This window comes from Bos taurus, chromosome 18 (assembly GCF_002263795.3).
Source record: "Bos taurus isolate L1 Dominette 01449 registration number 42190680 breed Hereford chromosome 18, ARS-UCD2.0, whole genome shotgun sequence".
In the NCBI taxonomy this organism is placed as follows: domain Eukaryota; kingdom Metazoa; phylum Chordata; class Mammalia; order Artiodactyla; family Bovidae; genus Bos; species Bos taurus.
Genome location: NC_037345.1, coordinates 46163625 through 46179612, shown reverse-complemented (window position 1 = coordinate 46179612; position 15988 = coordinate 46163625). Strand labels below are relative to the sequence as shown.

Below are 15988 nucleotides of genomic sequence, written 5' to 3'. Positions count from 1 at the left end.
GAAGGAGCAGCGGAGGACAGGCAGTGTTTACATTGTGAGAGGTGATGGATGTTACAAGTTGGGGTGCGGGTGCTGGGGTGGAGAGAGACTGATTGAGAGACATTGAGAAAGGCAGATGGAAACTGGCCCCTCCTAACTGGGCGATGAGTCCCAGCAATACAGGCAGTGCCAAATGGGAGGACCTGGGGTTCATGGGAGTGGGAGAAGCGGCCACACTTGCTGAGCAGCGAGCCATGAGCCCTCTGGAGGATGCTCGAGTTCTGCATACTGAGCTGGGCCCAGGGGAGACGACCACTGTGCTGACCCCTCCTCCCTCGCCAGTGCTGTTCTGGCTTGTTGGGGAGCAGCTAGGGGCGGGGTGGGGTGAGCTGGTGTAGTCCCAGCCCTCACAGCAGGCTGTGAGCTCACACACATGCCCCCTCCAGGCCTGGCAAACAGGATAGGTGCCTGGGTCAGGCCTGGTAAACAGGATAGGTGCCTGGGTCAGCTGCACCCTCCCTAGGTCTTTCCCTCCCACTTGTTCCCTGGGGGTGGCCGGCCCGCCCAGCTCCCCTGCTCCACACCCAGATTTCTCAGCCCAGATGCTAACTGACACGTCCTGATGACCACTCTGAGGGTCACGGCCACTTCCTTCCCTGACTGCTGCCTGGGGTCCCAGGCTCTGTGGCTGGAAGGCACGGCAGTGTCAGGCTCTCACCTGTAGGTGGCAGTATGGGAGGCGAGAGAGATGGGAGAGATGAAGGCTGGCGAAGGTCACCTGCACCCATCGTGGTGCCCTGGATCCAGGCTGGCTTACACCTAGGATGGGTCCTGTTCCACTGGGCTCCTTACCCTCGCTCCCTCTGTTGACATCCTGTCTGATTCCTCCCTCCTAAGTCCCCTCCACCCCATCACCTTTAGGAGGCACCACCAGCCTAGCTCCCCAGATGCCCCCACCCCCACCCCGCGCCCCAAATTCCTGGAGTTGGGAAATCAGAACACTTTGGCACCGAACTCATCCCATTTCTCCCTCCCTCCCTGATGCACAGACTCCCTCTCTGTTTCAACACAGACACTCAGACTCACAATTACAGCTCATTACCCTATCGGGTAGTTGGATCTGAGTCACTGTGGGGAGGGACCCTGAACCGCCCAGCCCTGCCACCTTCTCCCAAGCTACACTATAAGGAGTAGCGGCGTGGAGGAGGACTTTGGGAAGACAAGGGCATTTGGGGAGGGAGAGAGCAGGCTGCAGACCCAGAGGGAGGGTGAACAAGAAGCCAGAAGGAAGGAGAGAAGGGAGGAGGGCCGGCAGGCATCAGGGAAGCGACAGGGCCTGAAAGGGAACCTGGGTGGAAAGAAGACACTCAGGGAGAGGAAGTGAGGCAGAGATGAAGCTAAAGGGGTCTCTGGCCTGCCTCCTGCTGTTCCTGCTCCTGGGCAGTGGGGAGGCTAGCCCGCTGCAGAGTGGAGAGGAGAACACCAGAGAAGAAGTTGGGGAAGCCATTGGACACGGGGTGGGAGAGGCCTTGGGAGACGTGCTGGGAGAAGCTGCCATCCACGGAATCGAGAAGGCCATTGGCCAAGGTACTGGAAAGACAGAGGGCTTGGGAATCAGGGAGGCCAGGGACCCCCACTTGGGGGATGCTCTTGCCCACAAGCTTAAGGAAGCGAGCCACGCTCTTAAAAACACTGGGAGTGAGGCCGACAGACAGGCTGAGAATATCATCGGACACGGAGTGGACCCTGCCCACAAGTCCTGGCAGGGGACGCCCGGCAGCAACGGAGCTTGGGTGAGTAGCTGGAAGGCCGCTGCGGAAATGGGAGGCTATGGGCAGTTGGGCTGAGGATCCCGGGAAGCAGCTGAAAGGAGGGATGCCTCCTCATCGATGGCGATCCTTCCACGTCAGGCCTCCCTCCTCCACTGCCCTGGGTCTCTCTCCACCTGCCTGCCCCTGTGTCCTGCTCCGGTTCCTCTCTCTCTGAGTTGCTCGGCCCGCTCTCCTCCACCCCAGAGTGAGGAGGTCACACACACTCAGTACAGCCATGTCATTCTTTCAGGGAACCAATGGGCAGCCTCCATCCGGAGGCCATGGCATTCCTGGCTCTCAGGGCAGCTCTGGAGGCCCAGGGGACACCCAGGACCAGGTGTTCTCTGGAGGCTCAGGTGGAAGCTTTGGAGCTAATGCTCAGGGAGGCTCCTGGGGCCAGGGAGGCCACAGAGGGGCATTCAACTTGGGGGCCAACTCTCAGGTAAAGTAACCATCAACCCTGATGCTTGCCCCCTCCGTGCCCTCAAGCCCACACTCTTGGCGCCTCCCCCGTGTCCTTCCTGATCCCAAGCTCATCTCACCCTTCCTGCAGGGAACCTCGCCCCAACCTGGTTCAGTGAGAAGCAACAACAACAGAAATACAGAAGTAAGAGGAATAGCCTGGAGAGGCAGAGGTGTCTGGATGCATGTGATAGAAACTGGGAGAGACACAGCGGAGAGAAAGATGGGCAGGGGAGGGATGGAAGGAAGAAGCAGACTAGTTGGGGAGAGACGGGTGTGGGGACTAGGATGAGAAGAGTGAGCTAGGCTTGGGGGGAGACAAGCACCCGGACAGGAAGCCAAGCTGAGGATGCAGGAGAGCCTGGCCCCGGGGAACAGCTTCGGCTGGAACCCCACCCGTCCCCTTCCCTCCACAGTGCACCACCCCCCCTGGCTCAGGTGGAAGCTCTGGCAACTCTGGGGTAAGAGGACGGGGCAACCTGAAGCATTTTTGCACGGGGAGGAGACAGAGAAACTCTACTCAGCTCACACTGGGCGGGAAATATTCCTGAGGGAGGAGGGAGAGGGAGGAAAGCCTTCTCCCTTGGTGTTCTCATCTTTAGACCTCATTCTGGTCTCTTGGCTCAGATGGTAAAGAATCTGCCTGCAATGAGGGAGATCAGGGTTGGATCCCTGGGTGGGGAAGATCCCCTGGAGAAGGCAATGGCTATTCACTCCAGTCTTCTTGCCTGGAGAATCCCATGGACAGAGGAGCTTGGCGGGCTACAGTCCTTGGGGTCGCACCGAGTCGGACAGGACTTTAGTGACTGACGCTGGTCTCTTCCTGCTCCTCAGGGAAGCAGCAGCAGTGGCTCCAGCACTAATGGTGGCGGCAGCAGTGGCGGCAGCAATGGCGGCAGCAATGGAAGCACCAGCAGTAACAGTGGAAGCAGCAATGGCGGCGGCAGCAGTAACAGTGGAGGCAGCAATGGCGGCGGCAGCAATGGCGGCGGCAGCAGTAACGGTGGAGGCAGCAATGCAGGCAGCAGCGGCAGCTCTGGGTCCAGCTCGGTATGTTCTACTCTTTTGTTGAAGGCAGAGATGGGGCCCCTGGTGGTCCCTGCTGAGGACACTCACTCCAGGGTCTTCCTGAAAGCTGCCCGCCCCAGGGTAGCTGGCGTCAATGGAGTTGTCATCCCAGGCCCCCCAGCTCATGTTGCCCACCTTCAAGCCCCACCAGGCGGTGCCACTGACACGTGCCCTCTAATTCCAGAAGAATTTACTGGAATTAGTTTACTGCGTTTACCCTAGCCCCTTGCCATCCACTTGGTGATGGGGGATGCTGTCTCCTGTCTAACCTCTGCTCCTGCAGGCATGTCTACTTGATGAATCTGACCAGAGCTGGGGTGGTGGATGGAGCCAGAGAGGTGGGCCCAGGGAAACATGACACTTATTTGGGAAGCTCCCAGGAGGACGGGGACAGGACCACATGTGGAGACTTAAGGACACTTACAGAACTTCGGTGTAGATGCTAATAATAATGTCCCCACAGGAGGGATGAGAGGGTCAGTCGGGGACCATGACCTGGGAGCTGGATGAGGGTGGAGCTCCAACCAGGGGGCCTGCAGAGAGGGGGCACAGCTGGCTTTTTTGGGGTTCTGGGAAAGGTCTCAGGCAAGAACAAGCCAGGTGCTGTAAGCTGCCATAACTTACTGCTCTCTGTACCACCCGCTTTCCCTCCATCTAGGACACTAGAAATTCTGATCATGGTGGCTCCTCCCAGGTAAGGATTCTAGGGGTCCCTTCTCCTCTCTAGGTTCCAGGAGAGGGTGAGGGGATGGGGACAATCCCTACTTCGGGAACTCTGGGCCCTTCCAAATCCTTTGAAGCCCCCACACGGACTCTTGCTCTCCCTTGTAGGGATACAATCCCAGCCCCTCCTCGGGGAGCAGAGTTGGAAGTGGTGTCAGAAACAAACCCGAGGTGAGTGTGAAGAGGCATGGAAGGTGGGCAATGGTGGGAGAGGACAGCTCCCTCAGTCCCCACAGGGAACGAGGGCGGATGCTGACAGGGTGATGGACCCAGGCCAGCCTTGGGGTGCGAAGGCTGCAGTCTGCAGGGCTGGACTAGGTGTCTGGGTGGGGACCAAGAGTCTTCTCTTTGTCTCTCCCACAGTGTGACAACCCGCACGTGTCCGGGGGATCTGGGGGTCAGGTGAGAGCTGAACCCGCAGCAACTGCAGTTCATCCTTGCAGTGGTGCTCCCTCCTCACTGCAGCTCCTCTCACCCCTCTCCTAATGCGAGCCTCTGTCTCGACCCTGTCTGTGGGGAATTTACAATCCAGGGGGAGGAAACCATGGGCGTGCTCCTCAAAAGACTAATTAGCTCCCAAGTAATAATTAATTGTAGGTCCTTACATGATCTATCTCACGTTAGACCACAGACTGGGGCTGTGAACAATGGAACGAAAACCAGTCCTTTTAGAAACAGGATTGTTTCAAATGTCCTATACCTGACCAGTGAACAGAATTCGGTGATGAGTTTTGAAACTCATTTTGAAAGCGTACCTTTCCCTCCTAGTTATCCTGGAAATCTGGCTCTCTGTCAGCACCTGCTGAGCTGACAGAGGAGGTGTTGCGCTAAGGTCCACAGGCAGCGCCCAGAGGTCTTGTGAAAATGCAGATTCTGATTCAGCAGGACTGGGGTGCGGCTGAGACTCTGGTTTCCAACAAGCGTCCTGCTGAGGCTGCTAGCCTATGTGAGAGGACGAGGAGCATGCCCAGTGGGGAGGAGGGCACTACAGCGAGAAGGCTCTGTGAAGAGCTCCTCACATGTCAGGGACACTAACCTTTTATGGGTAGGCAGGTTTTAAGAAACCTCCCAGTTTGTAATTCTATTTTTAGTTTTCTTTTTGCACACCAAAATCTTAAATACGTAGTGAGGTGGAAAAACAGACAAAAATAACAGAATAATCAGTCAGTTCAGTTCAGTCGCTCAGTTGTGTCCAACTCTTTGTGACCCCATGGACTGCAGCACGCCAGGCCTCCTGTCCACCAACTCCCGGAGTCCACTCAAACTCATGTCTATCGAGTCGGTGATGCCATCCAACCATCGCATCCTCTGTCATCAAGGGGATATTTATTTTCTTTTCTTTATTTACTTTTTGGACTTGCCCCACAGTGGGATCTTAGTTCCCCGTGCATGCATGTTAAGTTGCTTTAGTCGTGTCCAACTCTTTTCGGTTCTATGGACTGTAGTCCACCAGGCTCCTCTGCCCATGGGGATTCTCCAGGCAAGAATACTGGAGTGGGTTGCCATACCCTCCTCCAGGGGATCTTCCTGACCCAGGAGTTGAACCCATGTCCTTTATGTCTCCTGCATTGGCAAGCGGGTTCTTTACCACTAGCGCCACCTGGGAAACCCCTTAGTTCCCTGACCAGGGATCAAACCTGCACCCCCTGCATTGCAAGGAGGAGTCTTTTGGGCCGCAGGGGAAGTCCCAAGGGGATATTTTTTAAAACCAAATGTAAGAAGACAGAATTGACAAGTGGAAAGGCAGTGAATTTTGAGTTAAAAGATGGAGGTTTGAACACCAGCAGTATCTCCTGTCATCTGTGTGTCTCCAGGCAAGTCAGTTGACCTCGCTGAGCCTGGGCTTCCTCTTGTGTCAAACAGGGACAGCGAAGCTAACTTGTTGACCCCCATCAGTTACTGCAGAGCTTTCTGCATCGTAATCACACCAAGGTGGTTCAGAGTCCTGGCACTGGAGTCTAACACGGAGACAGGAGCTGAGAAAAGCTGCTGGACAGCTCTCTGCTTCAGTTTCCTTCTGTAAAGCAAAGCTGTTTCCACATGGGAAAGTGGTGGAAAGAGGCACAGTGCCCCGTGCACAGTGGGACTACATGTTGGCTACTAGTGGTGTTTGGAGAGCAAGGAATGGGGGGAAGAAAGAATATGGATTTGATTCAAGGGACTGGGTAGGGTTAGTCTGGAGAGCAAGCAGCAAGTCAGTCCAGGAAGGCTTTCTGGAGGTGGCGGCTCTTAAGTGCTGTGGAAAGAAGTGGGGTGGATGGCTTGACAGAGAGTACACAGTACAAAGGCTGAGAAGAGAGAGGTGATAGGCGCCATGCATGACAGGATGCATGGAGCCTTGAACATCAGTCCCCTTTTCCCCACCCAGGGGCAGGGCTCCAGTGGAGAAGGCGAAGCTGTCAGTGGAATCAACACCTTGGTGAGTGAGAACATCACTCCTCTTGGGTCGGGACCGTGGTGTCAAGCACCCCTGCCTGCCCTCCCCACCCCCCGACACCCGTGCCTCCCACCCCTGCCTCCAGCCCACAGAGTGGGTTCTTACTCTCCTTCTGTTTCTCATTGGTCCCTTAGAACTCTCAGACATCTTCTGAGTCCTTCAACTTCGACACTTTCTGGAAGGTGAGTTCAGCACGAGTGCTCTGCTCACTCTTTTTTGGAAACCAAACCTGTGTCTCTTGGTCCCACAGGCTGAAGTCTTTGGGCTATTGGGTTGGCCAAAATGTTCGTTCCAGTTTTTCCATACCATCTTTGGGAAAACCCGAACAAACTTCTGGCCAACCCAATAAAATGATTGTCAGCAGTGGCCCTTGACCTCTCTTGTCCTGAGGCCCTGAGTCAATCACACTATGTCCAATTTGGCCATTCTTCTTCTTCTTTTTTTTTTTCCTGCAGAATTTTAAATCCAAGCTGGGCTTCATTAACTGGGATGCCTTAAACAAGGTAAGGGCTGGAAGGCCACGTCATTCTGATCTTTTTAAGAGAGGGATGTAGAGAAGAAAGCTAAACTCTAGCTAGGTGAGCCAGGGAACAGTGATGATGGTCATTAAGAAGACATTTCCGCCATTTAAAAAGAAAAGATAAAAACGAGGAGGAAGGACAGCAGAGACCTGAAAAGAGAGGGAGAATTTCAAAACAGCTGGGAGTGGGGGATAAGGAGGGAGCAGGTTTCTTTCACCTCTCAACATGTAGACCTGAACAGTCCTGAACCTCAGTTTCCCTAGAGAGTAAGTAGGCCTAATCCCCAGGAACCAGGGAGGGAGCAGAGGCAGAGAGAGGCAGGGCATGGACTGAATCATCACGGGAAGCTAAAGTTCACCTGAGGATTGATGTCAAGAGAGAAAGGAAAAGGGAATGAACGCTCCAGGCATCAGTCTGGGCCCTGCACATACGTAATCTTAGGAGATGCTCGGAGCCCAGAACCCCCTTGTCCTTTTTTCCTGCCTACTCCTTGCTCTTGCAGGGGAAGCCCTGGTCGGGCTGGTCTGACACCAGAATAGCAGATGTATCTCCAGAGCAGAGGGGGTGGACTGGAATGGGGGGTGAAGCACAAATAAATGATTCAAATACCAAAGGCAGAAGCTGCAATCGGTGGTCCACTGATCCTTTTGTTTGATTCATTTTCAAAGAACAATACGGCAACACTGGGCTCCTCTTTCTATGGCCTGTGAGAGCCCAGAGCTGAGAAGCAGCTGCCTCTTGCCACTGGGGCTTGCTCTCCAGCGGTCAGACGCCCCCTGCCCATCCCAGTCCTACTAGCCACCTGATTGGAGAAACTAGAGTTCCTGACCCTTCAAGTAAAAGAATGCAGACTAGGATTCTTGCCCTCCAAAACTCATGGGGGAGGTAGATGGTCTGTGGGGAGACAGAGAGGCAGTCCCCATCTCAGGAACGTCACCCTCTGGGAGTAAGATGGGGACTGAAAGATGGAAGTTGCAGAAGCTCCCGGCTACAGCAGAGTCCTGGCTTGGAGGGACGAAATGAACAAAACAGACTTTTCTATTTCATAGAGAATGGTCTCTGGTAAGGGCAAGACTCCTTGCCGTGGACCATGCTCAAGCCTGTGAGCATGGGCACTTAAGAATTTAATGGGAGAACCAGGGCATGCACAGATACTTCCCAGGGGGTCAAACGTTTTTGCACATCTAGGGCGGCAGTAAAGGGAGTGCTCGCTGCCAGGCAGGATTCACTGGGGGTGGCTCCCCCAGGAGCAGATCTCCCAGGAAAGGGACAGGACACAAGAGATGGGCAGAGAAGAGGAGGGAGAGATCCACCTCCTTCATGGTAGGGGGAGGGGCAATGAGGGAGCTAGGACTCAGCCAGATGAGGAGTGAGGACAGGGGACCACACGTTCCTGGCAGGTATGGGGGTTTCCAAGCCCAAGAGCTGGACTTGACTGGATGACAGCCGTGGGCGCAAAGGTCCCTGTAGATTTCTGATGCGGAGGTCCCATCTACCCCTGCCTTAGTCCACTGCTCACCGAATCCCTAGTCCTTGAGCTCCCCCTTGGAACTTCTTTCTTTGCCCAGGACCAGAGGAGCTTTCGCACCCCATGACTTCCAGACACGGAGCTACCAGATGGAGGGGAGCCCCCACCCTGACCCATTCTTTAAACACCACTATCTCCCTACTAACCTCAACGCTTGCTCCAAAATAAATCTCAGCTATCCCACATTCCTGGTCTCTGCTCCTTTCTTAACGTCTCCACTGTTGTTCTGGGGGATGGGGAGGGGGCGGGGTGGTTGGAAGGGGGTACTTCGGCTCCACATCTCTGGGAGGTGGGCAGGTAGTAAGGTGGAAAGGTCCAGGGGGCAGGACCTGAGGTTGTGTTCTCCCTGAGGCTGGGGGTGGAGGGGGTGGAACTGGGCTAGAGAAGAAAGCTGTCGTGTGCTGTGGGGGTGACGGAGGCGTGGCTAAGCCTCCCTCTCCCTGTCCCCCAAAACAGTATTCTGGTGTCCCTAGAGGCACCAGCTACCCCCAGACCTCAGTCACAGTGAATTCTGGAGGCTGAGGGAAGCAGGAGCAGGGTGCAGGTGAGGGTGGGTTGGGGACAGGCGCCTTGCTCACCGGCTCGCTCCCCACTTCCATCCACAGGGCCAAGCCCCACCCCCCAGCACTCGTGCTCTCCTCTACTTCAGGCGGCTTTGGGAGGTAGGAGAACTCTCACTCTTTGAAGAACTGGGAATCCTGGTGATCCTGTCCCTCTTCCCTCCCTCCGTCAAGGCAGCTACCCCTCAGTCTACCTGTCACAAAATTCCCCCTCTTCCCACTTCTGAGATGCATCATCTCCCCCAAGTCTTATCACCAGTAGCATCAGCAATGTAACACCCTCAGTCTCCTGGAGGATTATCTTCATCTAACCCCAAACTACACCCAGGCGCCAAAACTCGTTCTTGCACGTGATCTTGAAACTTTCACAACAGGCTGCCACACTCCACCCTCTGAATCCTCTTTCCCTGTGGCCCACTCATCTTTCCTTCTTCCTTCAGGATTTCAAACACAACACTCCTTTCTTGAACTGGAAAGTCATTACTGAGGTAAGGGCTGTAGAACCCCCGGTTTAGGGGTCAGGACGCTCAGCTCTGGGGACACGGGGTTCGGGGCCCCAGGGCAGCTGCATGGAGATTCGGTTCTGCTTCCTCCCTGCTGAGGGAAGGTGCCTCCCTCAGTCCCTTCTTTCCTCCTTGTGTGTGTGCCCAGTGGAGGTGGGGTGGGAAAGGGAAGCTGTGAGTCATGGAGAAGGAGCTGGGTGGGAGGTCCTCCCGGGAATAAAAGCCGAGGTCGCGAGTCAAGGGCTCCACAGGCGGGAGATCATGAAGTCGGCCACTGTCTCATCTCTGCTGTTGCTCCTGCTGTGTGTGGCCTGGCTCGGGGGGAGCCACAGCTGGGTGGGTACTGCAGGGGGAGCAGGGGGCAGGGGTCATGGGGTGGGGGAGATGGAGGGGCCTGGGGCTGAGCTCAACTCTCAGGGCTGGAACGGGGTCACTCAGGAGGAAAGCTGAAGGGCAGCAGGAGGGTAGTATCTATCAGGGGAGGAGGAGGAGGGAGGGTCAAGGTCGCGTGCAGGCAGGTGCTGGGGTGGTGGGGTCTGGTTATCTGAGTTCTGGGAAGGACGGGCAGGGCCTTAGCGTCCTGTTGAAGGCCACACTTGGGTTTCATGGGGCTAGTGGCCTTCGGGAATCAGGACTCTTGGGCACTGAGGCCAGGGCCGCCGGCTCCCTTGTCCATGTGGGCACGTGAGGCTGGACAGATGGGGACACGTTGTCTTGATTTTTTCTAGAAAAGCTAGGGCTTTCAACTGTTCACAACTAGTTGAATTTACACATGTGGACCAAGCCAAAAAATGCCTGTGGAGGCCTGAGGTCCTCCAGTTTGTGTCCACGTTTTTGGGGCTAGTAGTGGGGTTAGAAGTTAGTGACAGAAAGAACGAAAAAGAAGTCAATGGCAGGTATAGATAAGGTGGAGTGTTGAGCCAGATTTGGGGAGAAGATCCTGAGCCTGAGAAAGAGACAGGCAAGATTTCCCCTTGCCTTGATCAGAGGAGGGGACGTGGCCTGCACATCTGCAGTGCTTCTTCTTTTTAAAAAATATTTACTCATTTCCTTGGCTGTGCTGAGTCTTAGTTGCGGCATGCAGGACCTTTGATCTTTGTTCTGGCATGGGGACCCTTAGTTGAGCCATGTGGGATCTTAGTTCCCTGATCAGGGATCGAAGCTGGGCCCCCTGCATTGGGAGTGCAGAGTCTTAGCCACTGGACCACGAGGGAAGTCCCTGCAGTGCTTCTTAAGGGCTCTGTCTGCTTTCCTGTATTTCTCCTTTGCCTCTCTCTCCTTTGACTTGGCCTCCGTGGGAAGCAGCCGGGCCTTCCAAAGACCCGGTAGAGAACAGCATTTGGGAAGAGGGATCACCAGGCCTGTGAGGGGAGCAGGGTGTGTTGCAGGCTGAAGATGGGTGGGGCTGACGCAGGGGCTCCGCCCTGGGAGCTTGCATAGGTTCCCTCACTTGTTATTCTGGCTCAGGCCAGTACTGCAGGTGCCTGGGTGATGGTGGGGCTGCCAAACCTGTTCTCTCCTCCTCATTGCCCACTGAGTGTGGCAACCTGTCCTCTATCTATCTGGGCCATCAGTTTCCTCCCGGCCCGCCGCCTTCACCATAGGCAGCACCTATCACGGACCCCGAGAGGGGTGGGTGGGCCGGGTGGGATGCTGGCCTCCAGAAGGAGGGCAGAGCCTGGGTGGTGAGAGTCCGGCAAGGCCTGAAGGACCATGAGGCTGCCCTTGTTCTGACTCCCTCTTCCTTCCAGGGCGAGGACTTGCCATCACTTCAGAAGAGGGCAGGTGGGGCTGGCCAGGTGAGTCCCTCCCTCAGAATGCCCTAGAAGGCCCATGGCCCCTTCCCGCCTGGCTCTTGTGCATGCTAAGTCACTTCAGTTGTGTCCAACTTTTTGTGACCCTATGGACTGCAGCCCACCAGGCTCCTGTGTCCATGGGATTCTCCAGGCAGGAACACTGGAGTAGATTGATATGCCCTCCTCCAGGGGATCTTCCTGACCCAGGGATCGAACCCACCTCTCTTATGTCTCCTGCATTGGCAGGCAGGTTCTTTACCACTAGCACCACCGGGAAGCCCACCTGGCTCTTGGTCTGGCCCATCTGAAATTCTCCCTCCTCACGCCTGGTTCTATCATTTTCTCAGCCTGGCACAGGATGGCAAGACGCAGTAGCTGGGACTGCTAAGGTGAGCTAATTGCCACCTGACCACCTGATTCAGACTTCCCTTCTTTCCTTGGTCTCCTCTGCCCACCTCCTCAGTGACACCTGAGATGCTGGGAGAGGCAGAGAAGGACAAGGGAGGCCAGGCCATCTGGGCTGGGAGGTGAAGTGAGGTGAAGGCATGGGTGTGGCTAAGGAGATGCTACAGAAGCAAACACATGACGTGAGGAGGGGAGGAGGCACGGGCTTGGAGAAAGGTCCAGCCAGAGCAGGGGGTTGGGGGTAAAATGCCTTCATCCCGTCTCTCCTGTCCCCCTACCCACCCACGCCCCCCACTGTTTCCTTCCACAGAACTACAATTACAACCAGCAGGGACCTCCTGCAGCCCTTGGCGGGCAGTACCCAGCCAAGACACCCGCTAAGGTAAGACTTGCAACTGCCCACCCACTCAGAAGAGTTTACAGGGGAACCGTGACTACATCGCATGCCATGGAGAAAACTGGGATCCTCTCAGTGAGGAACATAAGCCTTCTCAAAAATTACAGGACCCACGGCAAATCTGCTCTCTATCTCTAACTGCTGACCTTTCTGGGGGAGAGGAGGCTGGCCCAGAAACTCTTGATTGGTGGGAAAATGAAAGCTTTTCATAAAGGAAGTAACAGGAAAGAAAAGTGAGGATTTTGCTTTATTCAGGCTCAAAGAAACAATTTTATAAATTCAGTAAAGGAATATGCTGAATACTAATTCGGCTGGTTAACAAACAAACGAACTGCCAGTATTGCCCTCCATCTCTTGGAATAATAAAGCCCCTGCTCTCTGGGACTTCTGAGAGATCAGAAACTGCCTGCTGATTGAAAGGAGGTGAAGCTGCAGTTAATACTCCTGTGGGTATCCACTTTGCTCATCCCCCGGGCAGGCAGAGGGAGACCTAACTTTCCTCTTCTCACTCCCCTTGATCAGTGCACGCTCAGAGACCACGTTCAGTATCATCTTGGGTAAAATGCACGCAGGATGAGAAACTGGCTGTGGCCGAAAGGCTGCCGTCAGACCAAAGGATCTCTGGGATGACTCTGGTCTGAACATGCTGGGGCCACCGGCCCCTCCTGAGCCCTGAGGACATGGCTGATACAGAGCAGTCATGGAGGCCCTCACCTCACCTCATCTGATCTTCTCTTTACAGGGGGGAGTCACGGTTTCTTCCTCGGTAAGTTCTGGGCCAGAGAAAATTTGGCTCTCGAGAGAAGGGGTCTGAGGCCAGAGGGTGCATGGGGGACGATGCGCTGTCCATTCAGACCTTCTCCTTGCCCCACAGGCTTCCCGGACATACCCTGGCCTGCTGCAGTGGGTGAAGTTTTGGTAGGTGAGTATCAGGAGCTGAGGCACAGTCACCTGGGGTCAGGGCTGGGGGCTGGGCATTCCCTTTGTTCTAGAAGAACATGCTAAAGGTATTAAGGAGGAGGAGACACCCAAGTGTGGCGTGTGGAGAAAGACTCATAAGAAAGTGACCGGGAACTTCCCTGGTTGTCCAGGGGTTAAGACTCTGAGCTTCCAATGCAGGGGGTGTGGGTTTGATCCCTGGTTGGGGAACTAAGATTCCCGCATGGCTTGGCCAAAAAATGTTTTTAAAAATTAAAAGAAGAATATACTTCAGTTAAAATAAATACTTGGAAGAGTTTTTTAAAAATGACCTAGAACACTGGGAATGCACCCTCTGAGTATTTCATGGGGCCAGGCAAGGACAGGAACGAACACTAGAGTAAGGAGTGGGAACAGGATAGGAATTGTGTGTGGAAGGGGGAGGGGGCTGTGGGAGGGGTAATACTTGTTTTAGGGAGGAGAGAGAGGAGACCGCAGGTGGCATGGGCAGGACACGAGGGAACTGTGCGTGCAGCAGCTGGGGGAGATGAGAGAACGCCTGGTTTCAACAGATCTGGGAGTGGCTGGTGTTCTACCCTTTTCTCTGTTCTCTTCTTCTAGGCAAGCACTTCCGACCGCGACTGAGGCCCTGAGAAACATGGGTTGTCAAGGGACCAGACTGTGCCCGGGCCCCAGCTCTTGGTCTGAGCGCCAACACCTGCCTTTTCTAGCTTGGGGTCCTGCCTGCCTGTCCCTTGTCTCCCCCCACACACTGTGGTGATGTCTCCTTGACCACCAGTCTCAGTGGGTACCCCAGCTGTTTCTTCACCAGCTCCATTTTGTGACCTGAAGTCACCGTGACGAAAATTCAGAAGGAGCGTCCTACTTTAGTTTCTCTGTGGAAATAAAACAGGAATCTTGTATCCCTAATACTTTGGCAGATTTTATTCTTTAATACAGCACTGATGGTCTGGGTCAGGGAGGAGGGAAGATGGGTTTGGGGCGAGTAACTCACCTTCTTCCTGAGTGCGCTCAGTCACTCAGTCGGGTCCAACTCTTTGCGACTCTATGGACTGTAGCCCGCCAGGCTCCTCTGTCCATGGAATTCTCCAGGCAAGAATACTGGAGTGAGTTGCCATGCCCTCCTCCAGGGGATCTTCCCCACCCAGGGATCGAACCCACATCTCCTGCATTGCAGGCGGATTCTTTACCATTGAGTCACTGGGCTGCCGTCTATGGGGTCACACAGAGTCGGACACGACTGAAGCGACTTAGCAGCAGCAGCAGCAGCAGCAGCAGCACTGGAGAAGCCCCTTCCTCCTGAGAGGGGTGTACAAAATGACTGACATGAGGGGTAAGGGGAGGTTCAGTTCCCAGGGCTTAGCTCAGGGCCTGGCACAGGGTGGGCCCCAAATAGCTGATGAAGAAATGAAAGAAGCCGGGCCCAAAGCGGACTTAGGGGAAATGACTTGACGTGCATCCGTTTCTCACGTTTGTCCTTAAGCCGGGATTCCTGCTTTATATTCATCTCTGAATCTCAGGGGCTTCCCTGGTGGCTCAGAGGGTAAAGAGTGCAGTGCAGGAGACCTGGATTTGATCCCTGGGTCAGGAAGATCCCCTGGCAAAGGGAATGGCAACCCACTCCAGTATTCTTGCTTGAAGAATTTCATGGACAGAGGAGTGTGGCGGGCTCCAGTCCACAGGGGTCGCAAAGAGTCGGACACGACTGAGCCAGGAACACTTTGACACTTTCCGGATCTCACCTGGTTAGGGAGGGCCTTGCAGTACCTCCTCACAGCCACAGGGGGGAGAGCGCGTCTGTCCCGGGCCTGCCGCTCTGTCCCTCCAGCTGACTTGACAGCTGGCTTCCTTCAGGGAGTGTGAGTGAGCGACAGAAATTGCTGGACCTCACGTTGCCTCCTGCCAATCCCTGAGGGATTGAGGGAGAAGCTGGGGATTGAGGGATCGAGGTGGTCAACATAGTTCTGGACTTGGGGCGTTCATGGTCCAAAGGGCTGAAAGCCACCCTCTAAAGTTTAAAGCACTGGGTAAAGCAGGTTGAGGCCCTCTGGTGTAAAGGATCCTCAAAACAGCAGGCCAGCCCTTTCTCCTGCCGGGACCTCTGAAGCAGCTTCTTGATGTAGCCTCTGACTTTTGAGTTTCTCCTAACATCCATTCTCCCACAGCAGCCAGGGAGGCTCCCCTGCTCAGAATCCCCCACAAACCCCACAGTTGTTGTTTAGTGGCTAAATCATTTCTGACTCTTTTGCCACCCCATGGACTGTAGCCCGCCAGGCTCCTCTGTCCGTGGGATTCTCCAGGCCAGAACACTGGAGTAGGCTGCCGTTTCCTTCTAGGGGATCTTCCAGACTCAGGGATGGAACCCGTGTTTCCTGCATTGGCAGGCGGGTTCTTTACTGCTGAGCCACCAGGAAAGCCCACAAATTCAATTAACTGTTGAATAAAATTTCAACCCCTGAGCACGGCTCAGCTTGTTCTGGCTCTGGTCTCTCTGTCCAATGTCAACCCAGATGTGCTTGGACAGTTTCCCAAAGAACACTGCTGTTACCTATCCCTGAAACCCCGGATCATCGAAAGGCTAAAACTTTAATGACTTTTGGTCTAAATGCAAATCCCCAAGCCAGCTTAACCAAGGACACCTCCCCAACCACTCTCACATCACCTGATCTTATTTTCTTCACAGAGCTTGTCATCCTCTGAAATGATCTTGTTTCTTACTTTTTTTGGTTAGGTTATAATCTGTCTCCTTTAATGGAACAGAAGCTTCACAGGACAGGTTTCTGTCCATCTCGAATCCTCAGCACCAAGAGCCAAAAAGCTGTTTAACATTTGGGAATTAGAGAATGGAAGAGGGGTCAG

General features: G+C 54.7%; 1 protein-coding gene across 3 annotated transcripts; it reads left to right on the top strand.

The window, feature by feature from the left end:
• The first annotated feature begins 1161 nt into the window (after nt 1-1161).
• DMKN (dermokine) lies at nt 1162-14038 on the top strand. 3 transcript variants are annotated; one of them, NM_001082463.1, is made up of 19 exons: nt 1218-1772; nt 2041-2232; nt 2344-2397; nt 2669-2713; nt 3087-3302; nt 3979-4014; nt 4152-4214; nt 4407-4445; nt 6412-6462; nt 6615-6662; nt 6936-6983; nt 9135-9191; nt 9530-9577; nt 11344-11391; nt 11736-11777; nt 12104-12175; nt 12933-12956; nt 13065-13112; nt 13730-14038. In NM_001082463.1, the coding sequence occupies exons 1-18, from the start codon at nt 1371-1373 to the stop codon at nt 13110-13112; spliced, it is 1533 nt and encodes a 510-aa protein (NP_001075932.1). In that variant the 5' UTR covers nt 1218-1370; the 3' UTR covers nt 13730-14038. The 3 variants fall into 3 exon arrangements, with proteins under 3 accessions (XP_024834316.1, XP_024834315.1, NP_001075932.1); XM_024978548.2 differs by lacking the exon at nt 2041-2232 and having other exon boundaries at nt 1162-1772; XM_024978547.1 differs by lacking the exon at nt 11736-11777 and having other exon boundaries at nt 1164-1772.
• Nucleotides 14039-15988: the final 1950 nt, after the last annotated feature.

Bases quoted from the DNA above. Each gene is read 5' to 3' on its own strand.
- DMKN (NM_001082463.1), top strand. From the start codon at position 1,371: ATGAAGCTAAAGGGGTCTCTGGCCTGCCTCCTGCTGTTCCTGCTCCTG. The intron at 2,398-2,668 runs GTAAGAGGAATA...TTCCCTCCACAG, and splicing joins ACAACAACAGAAATACAGAA to TGCACCACCCCCCCTGGCTC. The intron at 6,984-9,134 runs GTAAGGGCTGGA...TTCCATCCACAG, and splicing joins ACTGGGATGCCTTAAACAAG to GGCCAAGCCCCACCCCCCAG.